The sequence below is a fragment of the Anguilla rostrata genome, chromosome 1 (genome assembly GCF_018555375.3).
Source record: "Anguilla rostrata isolate EN2019 chromosome 1, ASM1855537v3, whole genome shotgun sequence".
NCBI lineage: Eukaryota > Metazoa > Chordata > Actinopteri > Anguilliformes > Anguillidae > Anguilla > Anguilla rostrata.
Genome location: NC_057933.1, coordinates 48,581,339 through 48,600,471, shown reverse-complemented (window position 1 = coordinate 48,600,471; position 19,133 = coordinate 48,581,339). Strand labels below are relative to the sequence as shown.

The window sequence follows — 19,133 nt, the reverse complement described above, 5'->3', positions numbered from 1 at the left end:
TGGATGAGTCTCGTTTGAATGGGTATAATTGTTACTTCTTTAAAATAAAAACTGGTACAGGATGATTATGTCATAATCTACTTCTCTACTTCACTAACCTAAAGACCTTATATGAGGTCTCTATAATGACTGTAATTTGGAAGATGCTATGAAGACATTTCAATATCAGAGCACTTGGGATTGAACTGTTTTTGCCTTTATTAAGAGTTAATAATAACTAGCCACAATCTGCAGTTCTGAAACTCAGGTGTTAGTACTGCATTACACCGACTCCAGAAAAGTACAGCAAGTCACCTCAGCTGCACCTCAGTTGCTTTACTTGTGATGTGTAACAAGGTCAAACACTAAAAAATCTACCAAGCAGGGGTGTGGTGACAATAAATTGTTCTATGTCAAATCAACCCTTACAGTGTACATACAGTCCCAGTTGGACTCTTGTGTACTCTGTTAGAGTTGAACTAAGCCTGGAAACGTTCCTGTGCAAACACTCAAGCCGTTAACATAGCAGTAGCCTCGCTGCATACCATTCAATAAATCAGTCAGATAGTAACTCATAGCTCAGTGAACACAAACAGTACAAGTGGAGTCTAGACTGCCGTGAACCTGTTCCAGAGTCCTCATTCACTTGGGTCATCCTGAAAATGGTAAGGAGTGCACAAGGGTCAAGAAAGGCGCCCGATAGACTGTGTATGGCTATAGCAGACTGTTTTATTTAGCAGGTACAGGGGGGATGCAACATAGCAGCAATACAGTGGAGTTTATAGTGTGTATGGGTGGTGGGGGCGAGGGGGCGGCGGACAGGCAGGGGGGCCTCTCTCCTCTCACATGGTCAGCTCCTGCAGGAGGAGACAGGGAGGACAGGAAGCAATTAGAGACCAGCGGAGAGACCTACTGTTTGAAACTAGCACAGGCGGCAGCTGAACCCACTCTCTCCATGCCTTTCCCAAACCCTCCCTCTGGTCTGTATGTGCTCGTGCAAGCCTTTCGTAATAAGAGCGTAGGTGGAAAATCATGGTGTATTTTTTACAGTCTCTGGGTGTATCCCATAATGCTCTGAATTACTTGTGAGCAATTACCAAGGTGCACTAGTTTCATGTCGGCCTACAGTATGCAAAAGCACGCCTGTGATGAGACCAAACCCATCACGTTATGCATTGTAAACACATGGGTGATGGGTGCGGCACCCCATGGTAAGACCAAGCGTCTGGGTCCGCACTTCCTCACCATGATAGCGTTGACGATGTCGTTCTTGTTGTGCCGCAGAGCGCGGACGGCCTTCCCCCTGGACACATTGGCCTGGGCCATGACCAGCTCGATGTCCCTGAGCTCCAGGCCAGCCTCATCAACCTGATCCAGAGACACGCATAGTAAAGGGGGTGTGGTCAGAGAGAGGGAGGATACGAGAGGGAGACACACTACTGCAGTAACCACAGGGATCTACTACTGCCAAGGATTTAAGCCATAATTATGAAACATCAGCATTTGATCTTACTCATCATTATCTGGCTGAACTCAATCATTCAAGAATTCCAATGAGTTTAGAGGGTTAGTGGTTTAAAAGAAACATAGTGAACCGGGTTAAAAGAAGCAGTGGTGTGTGTGTGTGCGTGTGTATGTGTGTTTGTGTGTGTGTGCGTGTGCGTATGCGTGTGCGTGTGTGTGTGTCTGTGAGTGTATGTGTGTGTCTGTGTGTGGGTGAGTGTGCATATATGTGTGTGTGTGTGTGTGTGTGTGTGTGTGTGTGTGTGTGTGTGTGTGTGTGTGAGTGTGTGTGTGTGTGTGAGTGTATGTGTGTGTGTGTGTGTGAGTGTGTGTGTGTGTGTGAGTGTATGTGTGTGTCTGTGTGTGGGTGAGTGTGCGCTCTCCTGAAGTGACTTAACAACTGAGGACATGGCAGCAATGTACAGGCCTACAGTGACAATTAGGCATTCCAAGGAGGCTATCTCTGGAGCCCATGGCTTGCCCTAATTATTGTAAGAGTGAGGAAATACCTCCTCCTCTTCTTCCTCACTCTCCTCCTTGATGCTCAGGCTGGGGGTGCTTTCAGGGATGAGGGGTGAGGGCTCCAGGGGAACCTTGAATTTCTCAGCTGCAGCCTTGTGCACCTGCTGGGAGAGGTCTTCAATCTAGGGAAGGGAGAGAGAGAGACAGTTTATTGTTATTTTGCAATTTCGCCATGTACTCCTGTCACATAGTGCTATTGCATAGTTAATATTAACATCTGTCAGGCAAGGGCTTCTTCACCTTCATACCTTTGCATAAGACAAGATAGAATGCCTTGGATTCCTGTACTGTAGTGACTTGTGTGAAAAGTTGCGGTTTGTATTATATGAGTCCTTTTATGTCACTGGCCACTGGCATTGCCAGTTTCTTTAAATTAACTATTGTACTTCACCATTAAAGCTTGTCATGTTCAACTTCTCATATGGTGAACTTTTCACTTGCTCATTTGGATGCTCAACGAGATTTTTATGGACAGCGGCATTGCTATATGAGAATTCTTCCAAATGGCCAAAGTGAACATTCTTACTTTAACAAAATGTATCAGAAAACTTTGTGTAGTTTAATCATTTTTAGAACCGTATCAGCATTTATGTAGTGTAACCTGATAACATATCTTAGTACCAAACACAGGGGGAACAGGCCCTAATTAGGTTTACAGTGTTGACTGGGTAGTTTGTCAGAGCAGTCTTAAAAATAATTCTGTTTTCTGGTGAGGCCGGTGGAAGTCTGCCTCACCTTGGCCTCTCCAAACACTATGTAGATGTCGGAGGCGGGGCTCTTGAAGACGTCGGGTCGGGTGATGACGAATAGGATGTTTTTGGACTTGCGGATGGTGATGCGTGTGACTCCCTGGATCTGCCTCAACCCTAGCTTGGACATGGCCTGGAGCAGACACCCACACACACACACAGATGTAAGCACACACGCACACACACACACACGCAAGCACACATGCACACACACGAACACATGCATCAGAAAAACTGTACCTGTCTTTCCCATCCAAGATAATATTCATTCACTATATGAAATATTCAATAGACACTGAATGAACATTTTTCAGCATTTTAAACAACTACACTGGTCCTTCATCTGATACCCATAAGCCATGTCTGTATTTCAAGATAAACGACAGAATTGGATATTAAAAAATAGTTAATACAATTATATTGTTGGGGTTAAAATATTTATTAAAGAACACTGGATGAAATTTGAATAACAGCACAATTTATTTCCATGCAAAATTGAAATGGTCTATATGAAGTGATAATGTTAAGTGATTATGCTCTTCTGTGAAGCACTTTGTACTGCAGACCATTGTATGAAAAGTGCTACATAAATAAAGTTGTGTAAGATGACCTCAAAATGCATACACAGTACACAGTATACATAAAGGCTGTCAGGTCTGCATTTTGTTTTTAAAAAATAGCAACATAAATTAAATAGGGAGACAGTGGCTTTGTGCTACTGAGGTGCCTATTAGACTGGGCCTGAGACACAGCTTAACTGGTTTTAAGATGATACCGGTTGTTGCAATGAACCAGTTGAGACTGGCTTCACACAATTACTAATAAACACAATAATAATCTCAGATTTTACTTTGTACATTTTCATTGAATCCGTAACTGTTGGTTTAAGGTCTACGCTGGATTAACCCAGTCTGCTGAATCTCTCTGGGTTCGGCTAGCTGGTTCTTACCTTCCGTGCTTTCTTCTCACTGCGGCTCTGCTTCGCTTTGTTCATGGACTCATCACCAGGGGGCGCTGAGTGAGACAGCTGAGACTGGAGAAGCAGAAAAGAGAATGTCCACACGCGTGTGAGAGAGAAAGAGAGAGAGAGAGAGAGAGAGAGAGAGAGAGAGATTTAATAAGGATGAAAGGAAGCCATTTTAACAGTGCATCAACATTTTAATATTCAAATGAATATTCTACAACAATGGTCATCATTGCGCAGCTTGCAGGCTAAATTTCTGGCTCAAAATAAGTTTATATTTATATATATACAAACCATCAACGACAAAATAGCAAATATTGGTCATTTCAGTCGAACTCACAGTAAAATTCCACAACTACATATGGCAGCATTTCACCAGCCCCTTCAATGGCAGTAGTCACGTGAGTGGCTCTGTGCCCTTAATGAGACTAGCTACAGAGGTGGGAGGCAGACGGCTTAAATCTTCATTTGTTTATTCTTCATTAAAAACCTTATTTCGAGCAGACAACAATTCTAAATTGAAATGTGGCATGTTCGTTTGTGGTAGGTGAGTTGATGAATGAGTTGCACTAATGTGGCCTCCTGGCAAAAACTGTGCCCACACTAAGCTAGAATGACTAAAACAACACTATTATTGCTGTATCAGGACATATACCAGCTAGTCTCTCGAAAACTATGAAGATAAATAAAAATGAATATAGTTGCAAGCAGCAATTAATGTGCCTGAGCAAGGTATTTAAGGATGACATTTTGCACAAAACAAACAAAAAAAATATTCCTGTAATCATGCTGACAGTTTTGCAGTGTCATGCCACAGCTGAAAAGAATAATAATAATTTAAAAAAATTAAAAAGCATACGCTATTGCTGGACTTGCAGCCAACACCTCAGGGTAGAAGCTCTACATCTGAACCTGTGCTGCTGATAATATAGGAATAGGACGTCCTCCTGAGGTATAGGACGTCCATGCAATAACTCTAACTGTAGCAATTAGCATTTTGTAAGCATGAGTAGCATTTAGCTAATTTAAATAAGGGGCTTTTTAGTGTTTTTTTAGTGCCATTCATCACTAACAAGCTAATTCAGCAGTAAGATATGCTGATCTGCATGAAAGCTCAAGTGGTGAAAATACAGGATCCATTCCTAATTATTTCAATGTAAATGATGTGGAGACAGTAGCATGTGATGCCCATGTTCTTTAAGATATCACTACAAAACTTGACACACATGCACTACAGGTGGTCAGTCAACTGCCTGCACAACCAAAAACCCGGGAGACAACATGAGGTCACAGCACTCAATCCATGCAGACATCCTGGCTCCACCCCGCTTATGTCCCAGCGCTGTGCGGAGTGGGCAGGAGACTAGAACTCACATCATGCGCTACATTCTCTGCGCTGTTTTTACTTCCTGCCTGCTTCTTCTTGCTGTCTCCCACTCACCTGTGTGTCTGTGGCCCTCAGCAACGGACTCTCTGGTTCCTCCAACTCCGGCACAGAGCCATCGCTGTCTGACTCATTGCAGGAACCCACTGTGGAGGTACATAATACACACACAATACAAAATGAAGACATTTTTTGTGTCAAACATGCTCAAAAAGAGAAAGAGGGGGAAAAAAGTGTACTCCTCTACTGTTTTTCCATCACACGCAAACACACACACACACACACACACGTGCACACACACAAGCTCACGCGCACACACACACGCAGACACATACACAAGCACAAAAAAAAACACTCACCACATGCAACAACACAGCAAGAGTTTATTCAAATCAATATGCCCCTAGCAAGAACAGCTTAAAGGTGAAGAACTTCAAAAGAAATAGCTTATATTGTCTTTAAAGGTCAGCTTTCCCTCTGTAATACTGCTTTGAAAATATGAGCTGCATGATTGATTTTTCTTTGTCAGTCTGTCCCAGTAGTTGATGGGTGCTCTTTGAATTTTTGACCAAATGACATCAGCCACCAAATATACTCCAGCACAAATCGCAAATGTTAGCATTCTGCTTGTGCATTATGTATTTTGATGATGAAATATAAAAACCATTCAATCCATGATTTACCAAATGGACCACTGTGCGATCTTTAGTTTTTTTTTTGTACTGTTGAGAAAGGTCACTGTGTTCCTTGAAGCAGAGGAACAGTGTATACAAACTATCCCTTGTGGGGGCGTATCCGTATGAAGATTAATCACTTTTTACAGAATGGAAATTTTCTTTATGTGCATTCCCTCAGACCCTGAAAGGTTTCCATAGTTTGAAAATGAATCTCAGATCTTGAAGTTTGTCCTGAACCCCTGTTCATCTTGAATAATCCCTTTTTCTCATTTGTGTCAAAATAATTAATCTATAATTCATTTATTATCAAAAGGATGTATAGGTAGAGGCTTATAATCTTAAAGGGGATCGATTTGAATAATTCACTTAATCAAAATGCTGTATTACTAATTCACATGTGAATGTATTACTTTTTTGCTATTTGCTTCTCACTAGCAAACTACGCACACATGCTTGCACACACACACACACAGGCATGCATACATACACCCAGACCAACACAAACATGCACTCAAACCGAAAAGCTCACACACACAATATGTACACCCACATGAAGATACACAATATCTCATACACACATACCCTTGTTTTTGAAGGATAAATCCACCTCAGGTGCTGCTTTGTGACGGTAAGAGACGGGGCTTTGGCTGAGGGGCTCCTGTCTCTCAGGTGGGCGTGGCTCCGCACACACAGAGGTATGGGGAGTGGGGCTGAGAACCTGTGCGGGCGAAGAAGGAGTCTCTCTCTCGCTGGAGGAGCTGGATTCGGTGTGCAAGGAACCCCTTTGGCGGCCACCCTTGGGCCCTGAAACTTCTCCGGACCGGGTCGGCGGCCCGCGTGGTGACTCTGTGCTACTGGTCTCAGCCTCCTCTTCTGTGCCTCCTGCAAGAAAATGTCAATGTAACATTAATTCTGTTTGAGAAACAAAAACAATTGGTCAAGGCCGGAAGCATATTTCCTTTCACAATGACACAGCAATAACCACACATACACAACTATGAAATCAGTGAGGCACAAATCCTCTGGATGGGAAAGAAATCCCTTATTAAAAACAGTCCATATAGGGATGTGCATGGCATGAAATAAAAATGATCTGATAGTTTCTGCCAGTTACAAATATTACCTACCATGAGTAGAATAAGTCTGACATTAAAATAATATAGCCTACAATGTGTACACTGAAACTTAATGTTTAATCGCAAATAACATGCATCAAACCTGTTTCATTAAAAGCACAGTGCATTGCATTGTAAAATAATAATATATAAGCCAACATGAGTATGCTAACATTTAGAAATGGAATTGTGTTATTACACCACAAGTGATATCACTTGAAAAGACTGTAGCATGACTAATTAGACAAATAACTCTGGGCAAGCTATTACCCATCATAGGGCTAATAGTTGGGCTATTATAGGGCGAGATCCTCCAGTGAACTTGTAAATTCTGGTTTTGTAAAGAAACTTATAATATGGTAATAAAGAAATTAGAAAAATGATTACTGAAATTTATTTCTCCCCTCGGAAGATTTTTTGATCTTAAATTTTAGTTGATCTGAACTGGCACAAAACTCGACTACCCAACAAATATTGTGTTGATAATAACATATGATAAGTGTGTCTATGAAGATATCGCAAAGAATATATCCTACTAAATATGTTTTAGAACAATTCAGGTTGAATTTAGAATATTCTTGTGACTTCTGTAGGCTGGAAAAAAAACTTGTATTTTAATCTTTGTATTTACAGTAGAATATTTTGGCCTGATGTTCAGTATTTAGAAGAAAAAAAACTGAAAAACTGAGCACATCATAGAATTTCAAGGCAGTGATATTATGGCTTACTTTAAGAAAGATGGCATGGAGAATGGCATATGGTATTTAGTAGCCTACCATCACTGATAATGATAAGGGAAATTCCACATTCATAAGAAAATATTGATTCCAAGCAATCTTTCTCTAAGTTGGTAAATTAATAAAATTAGAATAAAGTTAGGAATAATAAGGCAATTAAGAAATATATGGCCCAATTTTAAGTCAAGGTGCAATTGTCAAATGCTAGTGACAAACTTAAGGCACTGGCAAATTAAGGCAGGTCCAACTGAATTTTGGTAATTTTGGGGCACCAAACATTACTACAATTATAGTGTAGTTGTAAAAGAGGCTGGTTCGATTGGAATAAATTAACTGTGGGTGTGATGGGATGTTTCACTATCGCCAATCAGATTGTCCCATTTCTTTCCTTTTTAAAAGTGTGTTAATACCACAGCCAATTGCTAACTTCTTCATGGACAAAGAGCAAGCCCATTATGAGAAGCTTTGTTATGAGCACATTCCAGGCACATTCTGCTTGTTATCATTTGTGTACAGTATGTACATCTGGTTTTGTCAATTAAAACGTGAAATCACTGAAATCATAATTTTAGTCACTTCGAAGATTAAAAGAAATCTATTGTACCAGATAAAAATAAATTTGACATTTGGCGGTTGGGTGATTCATTCAGTCAAGGCACCGTGGTGTGGTGCATCAATGAGCCGACTGAATCCGGACTGTGCCAGTGCCGACTGTGACCAGTAGCCCCAATAGGGCAACAGTAGGTGCGCCTGAATTACGGTACTGTGCAAAAGTCTTAGGCACCTGTAAAACAATGCTGTACAGCTTTTCTACTGACACACTAAGGCAGAAAACAAAAAATAAACATCTAAGACCAAATATATACTGTATATTATATTTAAAAACCTAGGGTGCCTAAGACTTTTTCACAGTACTGTATATCAGAAGTGTGAGGTGGCCCCCAGACGCTAGTGCATGTGGGATCAAATACATGCCTTTCTTTGTTTAATTAGCCTACAATACAAGCTTAAAGGACAGTAACCCTGCTGCTGAGTGCCTGAAAGCTATAGTAATGGTAATGTAGCTACATCTTCTATCCCATATTTAATGAAAAATCTGAAAAGCATGTACCTACATTCTACTTCTTTATCGTCACTTTCCTCCTCAACATCATTTAGCTGAGGCTACTTTTAAATTATTAGTGCACCCTGCTGTCATTCGTGTCATTCATACCATAAATAAATTGGTGCACACCTTGATTGCCTTTCCTCAAAAAAATAGTTAAGGCTTTGGGCATTTATTGGGTGCTCCATACACGGTATGGAGTTGATCTGCGTGACAATCAGTCACACAAACAGACACAGTGTGATGGATGATGCACTGCACTGCCCATCACACTGTGTTGTTGGTCCAGGGATAGATGTTTGGAGGGGGGTGTGGGTGGGGAGTAGTTTGTGGGGGAGGGGGGGGGGGGTGTGCTGGTGTTGTTTCTCATATGTTATCCTGTCTTGTGTTGAATACATAAGACCATTGGCAGGTATTGAGATTTGCAAGAAGGATAAAATGCGGAGAGGTAATTTCTAGCGCAGGTGGGCAGCAGGCTATTTCTGATTACCCAGGCTATGGTAGGGGTTCAGTTGCTTAAGGGTCAGCATTTCATCACTCTCTAGTGAACCCTGCTCGTCCTTTTTCCTCCACTCTGTGTAAACTTGCCTGTAGTCTGTGATGTGAAAGGAAGCAGAGGTGACACCACCTGTATCTGAGGAGAACCATAATCTTGGGGTTTACTCATGAACATAGCTGTGGTTGCAGATAATTGGACATTCAAAATTACGGTGGGAACTGGACACCTTCAGCCCCATGACAAATTGGGCGTCAAATTGGAAAAAAAAAGTTTGACAAATTATTCAAATAGTGCATATGTGCACAAGTATAAAAATGATAAAATATTCAGATTAAGAAATCATATATTCTGATTATTCCCAAATCCATATAAATATCATTCCTTCTTATTCATCAGCACCAGGCCTCATACTGGCTCTTCATAAGCCTATTGAAAATGGTGCAAAATAAATACATTCTGAATACAAATATATTCTGTATAGCCTATATGTGTATTTTACTTGAAAAATTATAAGATACTAGTATAATAGTACAAAGCAATCAATATTGTAATCGTGTCATGCCTTGGAAGCTGCCCTGAAGCATGGAAAATAAAAGCAAACAAGCAGAAAGAAGCATTAGCATTGCTGAAAAACAACAACAACAATAACAATAAAATTTACAATACATGTATAGGAACCACACCTCTCAGCTTCTCCTGTGCATGCTGCTTCAGTGACAGCGAAGGTTGCCTGTCTGCTTGATGCTGTGTATCCTGGACTGGTGCTGAGGGTGGCTGCTCGGGCACTGGTGCAGTCTCCTGGAGGGGCTGTGACAGGCTATGGGATGTGAGGAGTGTAGGGATATCAGTGCAGCTGTGCATAGGGTCTGGTTTAGTGGGTGGCTCAGGAAGGGATTGTGCGGGATTGACTGCAGCCAGGGACTCCTGGATGGGGAGGGAAAGCTCCTCACTGGGTGGACTCATGGAGCCTCCCAGGGGGTAGGACTGGCTTTGCTCTGCACTGGACGTCAGATTGCTTTCAACGTGGTTGTCATTGATGTCTCCAGCACTACGTGCTGGGTGCCTTTTCTGTAAAGTGCTGCTGTCAAGGACCTCTTCCTTCACTAACACAGTCTGCTTGCTCTCAGCCTCACAGGCAGCAGAGGGACTTGGACTTTGGGTGGCAGTTTTGTCTTGATTCAGCTCATTTTCACTTTGCTTTGACACAACAGGACTTAAGGTGTTGATAAGGTCTTGATTCTCTTGACTCACACTTTCATCTGATGCAACAGATGGACTCAGCCTTACATCTTTCCACTGTTGAGTTGCCACATTGTGTTGCGCCTCTGAGACAACCTCATTCACAGATATGTGGCTCTTCTCAGGTGACATTACCTTGCAGATGCTCTTTCCGGATGAAGCCTCTTCCTTGGAGTTTTCTGAGACAAAATCTTGTTCTCTCAGTGTCTTGTTTGCAGTGATAGGAGAATGACTTGTAAGTGCATCAGGTTGCTTTGGTTTTTTGTCAACAGAACTCTCTGTTGCATTTTCAGAGGTTTCTTGCTCACCCTGACAAGTCAATTTGTCATCTTTCCCTTTTTCTTCCCTCTCTGTCTCAGGTAATGTTGACTCCTCCATAACATCCGGCAGTTTGTGCCCTTTCACTGCCAATTTCAAGCTTTCCATAACTGTCTCCTTTAGAGGGACTGTTAGTTCAACGTCTTCAGTGTTCCCTTCCCTTGACATATGAGAATCCTCCTTAGTCTTTGTCCACTCTTGTTCCTTAAAGGCTTCAATAGTCTTTGGTTCATCAGTATGTTTGTCAAATGCTATACCTTTGTGGTTCTCAGTTTGTTTCTCAGTGTTAACATCAGTGTGTAGTTCTACACTTGTCAACACTGTTGCCTCTGATACAGCCTCTTGGTCCTGGCTTTTCACCACTGAATCTTTTCTTGGTGAAGGACTATTTACCAGAGGTCTTTCTGACCTGGAGATGTTGGACGTTTTTCTAGGGTTGAATGTGCCAAAAGATCCCCCTAGTAAAGAAATTGTACCCTTGTGTCCAATGGCGCCAGCTTTACTCTGTGCTACAGTTTCATTCTTACAGAGGGATTTGTCTACAGTTGGAGACGTTTTCCCCTCAACATAAGCCGTACCATTTGACTTGTGTGTACTATCCATTTGGGTCTTAGCTCCTTCTAGCGCACTGCTATTTGTTTTTAAATCTGCAGGGGATACAGGCTGTGGTTTCTTAATTTGTTGAGTGACACCTTCCTTATGCAACCCATCAGAGCTTACAACAGCGGCCTCATGATGTGGTATCTCCTCCACTATAGATACATTTGATACAGATTCTTCAGGGATGTTCACACAATCTTGTTCCATAATTGGATTTCGATTTTTGGTAACCTTGTTATCAGCTTCGGAAAGGATGTTGAACTGGAGACATTTTGGTGGTCCTGTGGAACTTAACAGTGGACCGGCACTTTCTGAGTCATTCCATGTGCCTGCTTCTTCATGCTGTCTAGTTGGACTATCATCCTGATCCTGAAGGTTGTTGTCTTCATCCTCAGCAAAATGAGAGCTTCCATCCTCCCCTCCGCCTGCCTCTGAAATCTCTTCTATGGATTTCCAGTTTGTTAGATTGGACTTAAGCATACCTCCCTCTGTTTCTGATGATTCCAAGAGCAAATTGTCACAGCTTATGTTATCATCCTGGTCCGCTAAGGCACCACCTCCCGAAGCAATGTTGGGGCAAATGGCGGTGGCTTCAGTGCCCAATGGACCAGCTATCTCGCACAACAGCAAGCTCTCTGAATCATAGCCATGACATTCTCTCAAGGACAGAGGCACTTCTGATTCCCAATCTCTGGAAGAAGGTTCAGCCTCTGAGGCCTTTGTATCAGAGTTTTCTTTCTTTGGTGAAATGGCCAGCACACTATAGGCAGAACATGGTGCATTGTGAGGGCACAAGTTTATGTCATCTGTGCAGGGCTGATCCTCAGCCAGGTTATCCTGGTTCAGAGATGATCCCAAGGTTGTGACATCTGTGGTTTTGACAGCCAAGTTTTCCAGCACCTCAGAGGAAGCCTCAGGGCTGGTGGAGATGGGTATGTTGCTGGGGTTGCAGCAGTCTTCTTTGGGGTGTGAAAGCAGTGGTACACCTTTATTCAGATCATTGGTGGCTGTCTCATCTAGGCTCAGTGAGGGGTCGGCATTGTCCACGCTGTTGCCATTTTTCTGATCTGCAAGTTCTGCAACAAGATCCGGATGCTCACCCCCTGTTGCTGTGGCTGCTCCACTCAGGCAAGTGGAGAGTTTGCTTGCACTGTCTTCAGAATGTTTGATCAGTTCCCCAGTAACTGGATCTTCATTTGCTCTGGCAGGTAATGCCAGCTGCAAAGCACCTTCCAGGGAAGGTGGCATGAATGTTTCATCAACTGATTCCTGTGCTATGCCAGCCTTAGGTTCTGTGCACCTCTCAGTGATCTCCAGTTCAGCTTGTTGAGGCATTCGGACTTCTTCTGTAACAACTGATGTTTCACCCTTACTCGTATGTGCTGCTGGATGTGTAGGAGGACTCACTGCAGGTGAGCTAACATTGTCAGCTGTTGAAATCTTGTTAGGTCCATGATTTGCATCAGACGACTCAGAGGAGATCTCCATCTCACTTTCACTTCCACTTCCTGAGTTGGAGGAATCCTGCTGCTGTGGAACTGCAGGTTCCGCTGGGTCATCTGGCCCAGGAAACTGTTGAGCCAGTTCAGCATGCCTCTCTGTGCTGTATAGCCTCTCATCTTCCTCGCCATTGTAAGAGGCAGAATCAATTGATTCCTCTGTGTCATCCTGGAAGGCAAAGGACTCATCTATGCCCTCATTAATGGAGGTCTCAGAGAGAGAGTTTAAGAAGGACGCAGATGTGTCTTCTTCGTTGAGGTCCTCTAAAACTTTCCCTTCTTCTTCCACTACTCCTTCTGCCTTCTCTTCTTCCTCCTCCTCCTCCACCTCCTCTTCATCTTCATCTTCATCCACGTCCCCTTCCTCCTCTCCAGCTGCATAAGCATCCACATCATTACTGGGTTCATCCTCTGTGGGGAACAATGTAATCTCCATGGAGTCAGCTTGGAAGATGAGACTTGCATGCAAAGGAAGCATAGAGGCTGGTATCATCATGTCACCACCTTGGCTATCCTCTCGAGATGGGAACAGCAGGGCAGAGGAGGCCATCTCACCATAGAGGCTGTTGTTGTCTGTGTCTGATACTTCAGAGGAGCATGTGGCTGGGGTCAGGCTGCCTGTGTCTGCGGCTGCAGACAGGCGATGAACAAATGGGAATGAGGCCACTAGGTCTGGGGAAATTACCTCCTCTGGGCTGAGGGGGGCATCCAGGGTGGCAAAATGTTCAGAGACGCAGGCATTCAAATCTAGCTCCACGTCCTGCTCTGGATCCACATATTCTGTTAGCCCAACAGCCTCTTGCTCCTCCAGCGGCTCCAGGGACCCCTCAGACTCACCTCCTCCTTCCTGGGATGAAGTGCTCCTCCCACTGCTACTCCTCTGGGGAGACGTTTCTTCGGTTACCCAGTGGGGTCGGCAGGTCCCCCTCTTAGGTGCATCGATGCCTTCTGTAAAAGAAACATCTGTTTCTGACAGCCCCAGACCATCAGCCTTGTAAAGGCATGTGTCCTTCTCGGCACTGCTCCTGTCCTCGCCAAGCTCATCCCCAATCTCGGAGAGGGACTCAACATAGCAAGCAGGTGCCTCCTGCAGCTCTGCCTCAGCAATGAGGTTTGGGGAGCAGGATGGAGAGGTGCTGGATGTGTAGGAGGAGGTCCAGCTGCCTCCCTCAGCTGTGATGTACGAGCCTGAAGGGGAAGTGGGGGGAGAGCACAAACCTTCACTTTCAGGAAGGTCAGAGGACTCATCAGTTGGGGAGCCTGGTCCTGGACTTTGTGAGCTGGGGTACCACTGGTTCTTAAGGTGTGAGCAATAGGCCATCTTAATGGGAGTGGAGGGAGCAGTGTAGTAGAGGTCTGGGTCCATACCTGAGGGTACCCCCACTCGTTGGGGGTCGACCATACAGGAGGGCTCAGAAAAGGACAAGGAAGGCACTTCACCCTGAGATAGCTCCTCCCCTTCTTCCCCTCCCAAGGAGCTGCAGCTGTCAATCAGTCCAATATCCAACATTGCTTTGGGTTCCAGGACAGGATGGGTGAGGAGCTGTGCAGAATCTTTCTCTGGCTCCGTTTTAGTAGTCAGGCACTCATCGTGTATGACAGACGGACCCTCTTGGCCGGTGTCCAGCTTTGCTTTCTCAGAACATCCCATCTTAACCTCCTCCAGGACAGGGGATGGCACCCCGGATTTGCTTTCCAGACTGTGGGCTTCCTGCCCAGTTTTTTTCTGCAAAAGTGTCCCCCCCTGGATCTCCATATTCCTTAGAAGAGCCTCCTGGCCCATCACCACCCTTGTGTCCATGGCCTCTGGCTCCTTGTAGTCACTCTCCACTTCAGTCCCTGTCAGCACCTTGATCCTTTCCATCTTGATGGCCCCATGCCTGTAAGACCCTCGACCAAACCTGCCAGTGAGCCGTCCAAGTCGGCCGTCTGAGCCTCCATCGCTGCTGGCCCCTTCTGGCTGGGGTCTTGCTGAACTGTAGTGTTTGGCCATGGGTAACCGTGGGCCAAATGGAGAGGTGCATTCTGGGGAGAGCTGTGATGGGGTGCTAGGGGAGGGAGTGGATGCACAGTCACTGGGAGTAGAGGCAGAAGAGCTGGAAGCTTGTCTGGTCATGTCTATAAAACAAAACAGACAGAAAGATGGGGTTTATGAGTCAACCAATTTAAATAAAACAATATGAGAAAGTTTTGCCTTATTGTGAATACATTTTACATTCAGTCCATTTAAAAGGGTTAATGAGTAATTACATTTCTTATAAAATAATTTTTGAAGTACTTAAAAAAGTAATAGTTTATACTGGAATGTTCCCTTCATTGTGACCATGATGTGCCTAAAACTATAATAATAACATCAGGTAAATGTGAGATTCAAAAATATTCTTTACCAATTCCATCACAAGAGTGGCCACACAGTAGTGAAAGTTGGTGAATAAATTTACACAGTAAAACATGAGCTAATCCACAGAGAACCGAGTCAAAATAGGTAATTGCTTTGCGTTGGTCTGTTCCCTTTTGTCTTTAAATTAAATAAAAAAACCATATCATGACATGATTTTTGTTTGCCACAAAAACATTCACAATAGACACAGAATAACTAGATACAGAAAAACACATCCATGGTTTTTCTTGCTTATGGCTGGACTATTTCAAGGCCTTTCTCTCTAGAAGTCCAACTATATTTTACCCACACTTCGATTTGACCCTAAATACTGCTGAAAAGAATCTAACAGAATGAAAACAACAAATAAAAAGATACAACCTTTTCTGCCTTCTCTTTACTGGCCATTAAATACTGAGCATACTTATAAACTTCAAATTTATAATCCTTATCGACAAAGTACTGAATAGGCAAATTTAATTTTACCTGAGTGATTATTTGTTATAATCCTACTGGACCCTTGTAGTGTCAGGCAGCTGAACTTTTGTCCTTCACAAAATTTCAATATGTGGGAAATTTCAAATTTATACTGATAACCCCATCTCATTAGCCTTTTATATTAGCCTATTATACTTAATGGCTAATTTGTTGCGGCTAATAACTCTTTCCCATAATGTGTTATTTATTCATCCCTTGTAATGGTGCCACCGTTCACAGAGGCAGCTGCAGTGACTCTCCTAATGTAATCTAATATAATACAGAGAATTTACCACACCCACACAATAGCCCATTATTGTATGGGTGTCCTAAATCCTGGTTCTCCAGCCCCATGTCTCTTGCTACATATTTTATTGGTTGATCCTTCATTCATTTCATGATGAGCTCCACTCTTGATTTACAAAAGAGCATTCAAATTCTGATCTGTGCAAATGAAAATGTTAGCCAAGCAATAGTCAAGCTATCTAATTCCAAGGCCAGGTGGGAGAGATCATTTACTTTATTTTACTATTTCCATTTACTCTGTTATATTACACAGTTTTATGGAAGAGCATGACTGTATTCTTCTGATTCTTTTACTCTTGTTCATAAAGAATACAAATAAAATTGTAATTTATCAACATATTACTATATTTTTATTAAAATTTTCTTGTCCACTGTCCACCAAAGGACAAGACCAGTTTTTAAAGTATGAAACACACATACTGCATGTATATGTTGTCCATGACCATGAAATGCACTTGTGTACGTCGCTTTGGATAAAAGCGTCTGCTAAATAAAAGTAATGTAATGTATATACTACTGTGTACTCACATGTGAAATACTCACACATGCACAAGTGAAAAATACATCAATTCATATGTGAAACTCTCGCACATACACTACATTTCCAAAAGTATGTGGACATCCCTTCTAATTAGTGGTTTCTGCTATTTCAGGCACACCCATTGCTAATAAGTGCATAAAATCAAGCATACAGCCATGCAATCTCTATTGAAAAACACTGGCAGTAGAATGGGTCATACTGAAGAGCTCAGTGATTTTCAAAATGGCACTGTCATAGGATGCCGCCTCTCCCCCTTGCAGTTGGAGATGCCATCTTTCGGTTGAGACGTTAAAACGAGGTCCTGACTCACTGCGGTCATTAAAGACCCCTTGGCACTAGTCGCAAAGAGTAGGGGGTTACCTGATGTCCTGGCTAAATTCCCACCCTGGCTCTTTCAAAAAAAAAAACTTGCCAGCTAATCATCCCCTGATTTAATTGGCTAAAAATTGTTCTCCCACTCTTCACCTTAGCTAATGTGTGGTGAGTGTTCTGGGGCAAAATGGCTGCCGTGCATCACCCAGGTGGGTGCTACACATTGGTGGTGGGTGAGTTCCCACTCATCACTGTAAAGTACTTTGAGCATTCGGAAAATTGCTATATAAATACAATGATTCAATTCAATTCAATACACACAAATATACAGGGAAGACTCGCAAAGTACATGTACTACAGTTTACTCAGCACATACCTACAAAACATTTGCACACATACAACTGAAGCATTATATATATATATACATATATATATATATATATATATATATATGAAACACTCACACATACACATGTGACATATTTGCATATACAGTGGTGAAACACTTGTAGGTACATACATGAAACACACAAGCATAGACATATATAAAACACTCATGCGTGCATAGGTGAAACGTTTGAACATGCATGTATATATGTATATATGCATCTATTTCACATATGTATGCAAGAGTAAATTTAACTATATCTGGAAGGCATTTCACTATAACAGGAAAGTAGTCTATTCCCGACAGTGCGCAAATAAGTGCAAGAACGCAGACTACTATGGCAAGCCGTTTTAGCATTTATTCAAATGTTTTTTAATTCAGTTTTAACTAGTTATAATTAGAATTCTTAATACCAATAATTATATTTTAACTAGCTAGAATTCTTGATATCAACAATTCAGTTTTGAATAGTTACAATTAAATTGTTTTTTCCCATTCATTTCAAAAGGAACCTTTCACTTCATGGAATTCTTTGTAACAAGAATTGTATTATAAGCAGTTAAAATTAAATTCTTCATACCAGGAAGTCTTATTTTTACTTGTTAAAATTAAATTCCTGATATCAAGAATTCTAATTTTAACTAGTTGAAAAGAAATTCTTGATATCAGGAATAAACATGTAAATGACATGCTAATTATTTCTTTACATAGACTGGAATCAAAACAAGCAATGTCAAATGGTGTAGCTATAGTAGCCTACGCATGCCAAAATAACACTCAAACTATTATATTTCAGTTATATACTGTAGGTGAAAACACTTATCTGCATTATCGTTTTCTTTTTCTGGCGAGAAGATGATAACGAGACGGTTTGGGGCCTGGATGATCCAGGCAAAGATATTGGCGGTTCCGTAAATCTCATTTGTCTCTTTCTCAGTTGTTAGTTGATAGCATATTGTTTTATGACAAAATTAATAATCTGTGTTAGTAGCTGGCTAATAGGTTTAGGTAAATTACCAGCTGGTTGGCAAATAATATAATCATGTATAATTTAAAGTCTTATGTTTCTCATTTACAAAAAATGTTTTAAAGGAATAAAAACCTATTAAAAATCTATTAATAAAAATGAGTAAACAATTACAACCTTTGACTGACTGAGCTAGCCACATTTATTTATTAAATGTTGAATCTATCATTTAAACTACATCAGAATGTAACTGAAATAAATAAAAGGGTCATCAGACCTATAAATAATATATAATTTATGGGTAAAATTAGGAGACTCAGAAGCGGAGCAGTATTATTCACACAAAGAAATGTGTGAAGTTATTAAATATTGCTGATAGATGTTTCCATGTTTCCACTAAGTTGATAGGCTGTAAGATTGTTCCATTAAACAAGTGTTACTCCAACTCTCAGTCATATAACATAGAAAACAGTGGGGGAAACCACTACTAAATTTAAATTTTCCCACAGCCCTGGAAACAATTTTTTCTCACTCACTCACACATACACTGAATCGCTCGCTCACTGACTCATTCACCGAACAGATTGCTCAGTCATAGAATCTAATTACTCACTTGCTCACTTACGAGATGCAAGTTATTTCTTCACTGAGCTAGACAGACCTACAGTAGGGGTTCTCAAAGTCAGTCCAGGGGATCCCTGTGTAAGCTTGTTTTTCTTACAATTTAATTGCGAAAAAAGTATGACAACATCACATTTTGAATGACTTGCAAATCACAATAACCGGGAAAATTCTGATCTGGATGGATAGATGACAGTCGCATTGGCAGATATCTCATTCCTATCGGATTCATTTCCACATATGTACGTGGC

At 41.9% G+C, this 19,133-nt stretch overlaps 1 protein-coding gene across 2 annotated transcripts in view; it reads right to left on the bottom strand.

The window, feature by feature from the left end:
• Positions 1 to 688: 688 nt before the first annotated feature.
• Positions 689 to 19,133, bottom strand: part of nacad (NAC alpha domain containing) — a 31,490-nt gene continuing 13,045 nt past the window's right edge. For both annotated transcript variants that reach the window (XM_064339549.1, XM_064339540.1), the window contains exons 2-9: positions 9,918 to 15,008; positions 6,361 to 6,660; positions 5,159 to 5,247; positions 3,703 to 3,786; positions 2,740 to 2,886; positions 1,992 to 2,126; positions 1,225 to 1,347; positions 689 to 836 (exon numbers count right to left, since the gene is read on the bottom strand). In XM_064339549.1, the coding sequence (XP_064195619.1) occupies positions 822 to 836; positions 1,225 to 1,347; positions 1,992 to 2,126; positions 2,740 to 2,886; positions 3,703 to 3,786; positions 5,159 to 5,247; positions 6,361 to 6,660; positions 9,918 to 15,006 (5,982 nt within the window). In that variant the 5' untranslated portion in view covers positions 15,007 to 15,008 and the 3' untranslated portion in view covers positions 689 to 821. The remainder of the gene's footprint in view (positions 837 to 1,224; positions 1,348 to 1,991; positions 2,127 to 2,739; positions 2,887 to 3,702; positions 3,787 to 5,158; positions 5,248 to 6,360; positions 6,661 to 9,917; positions 15,009 to 19,133) is intronic.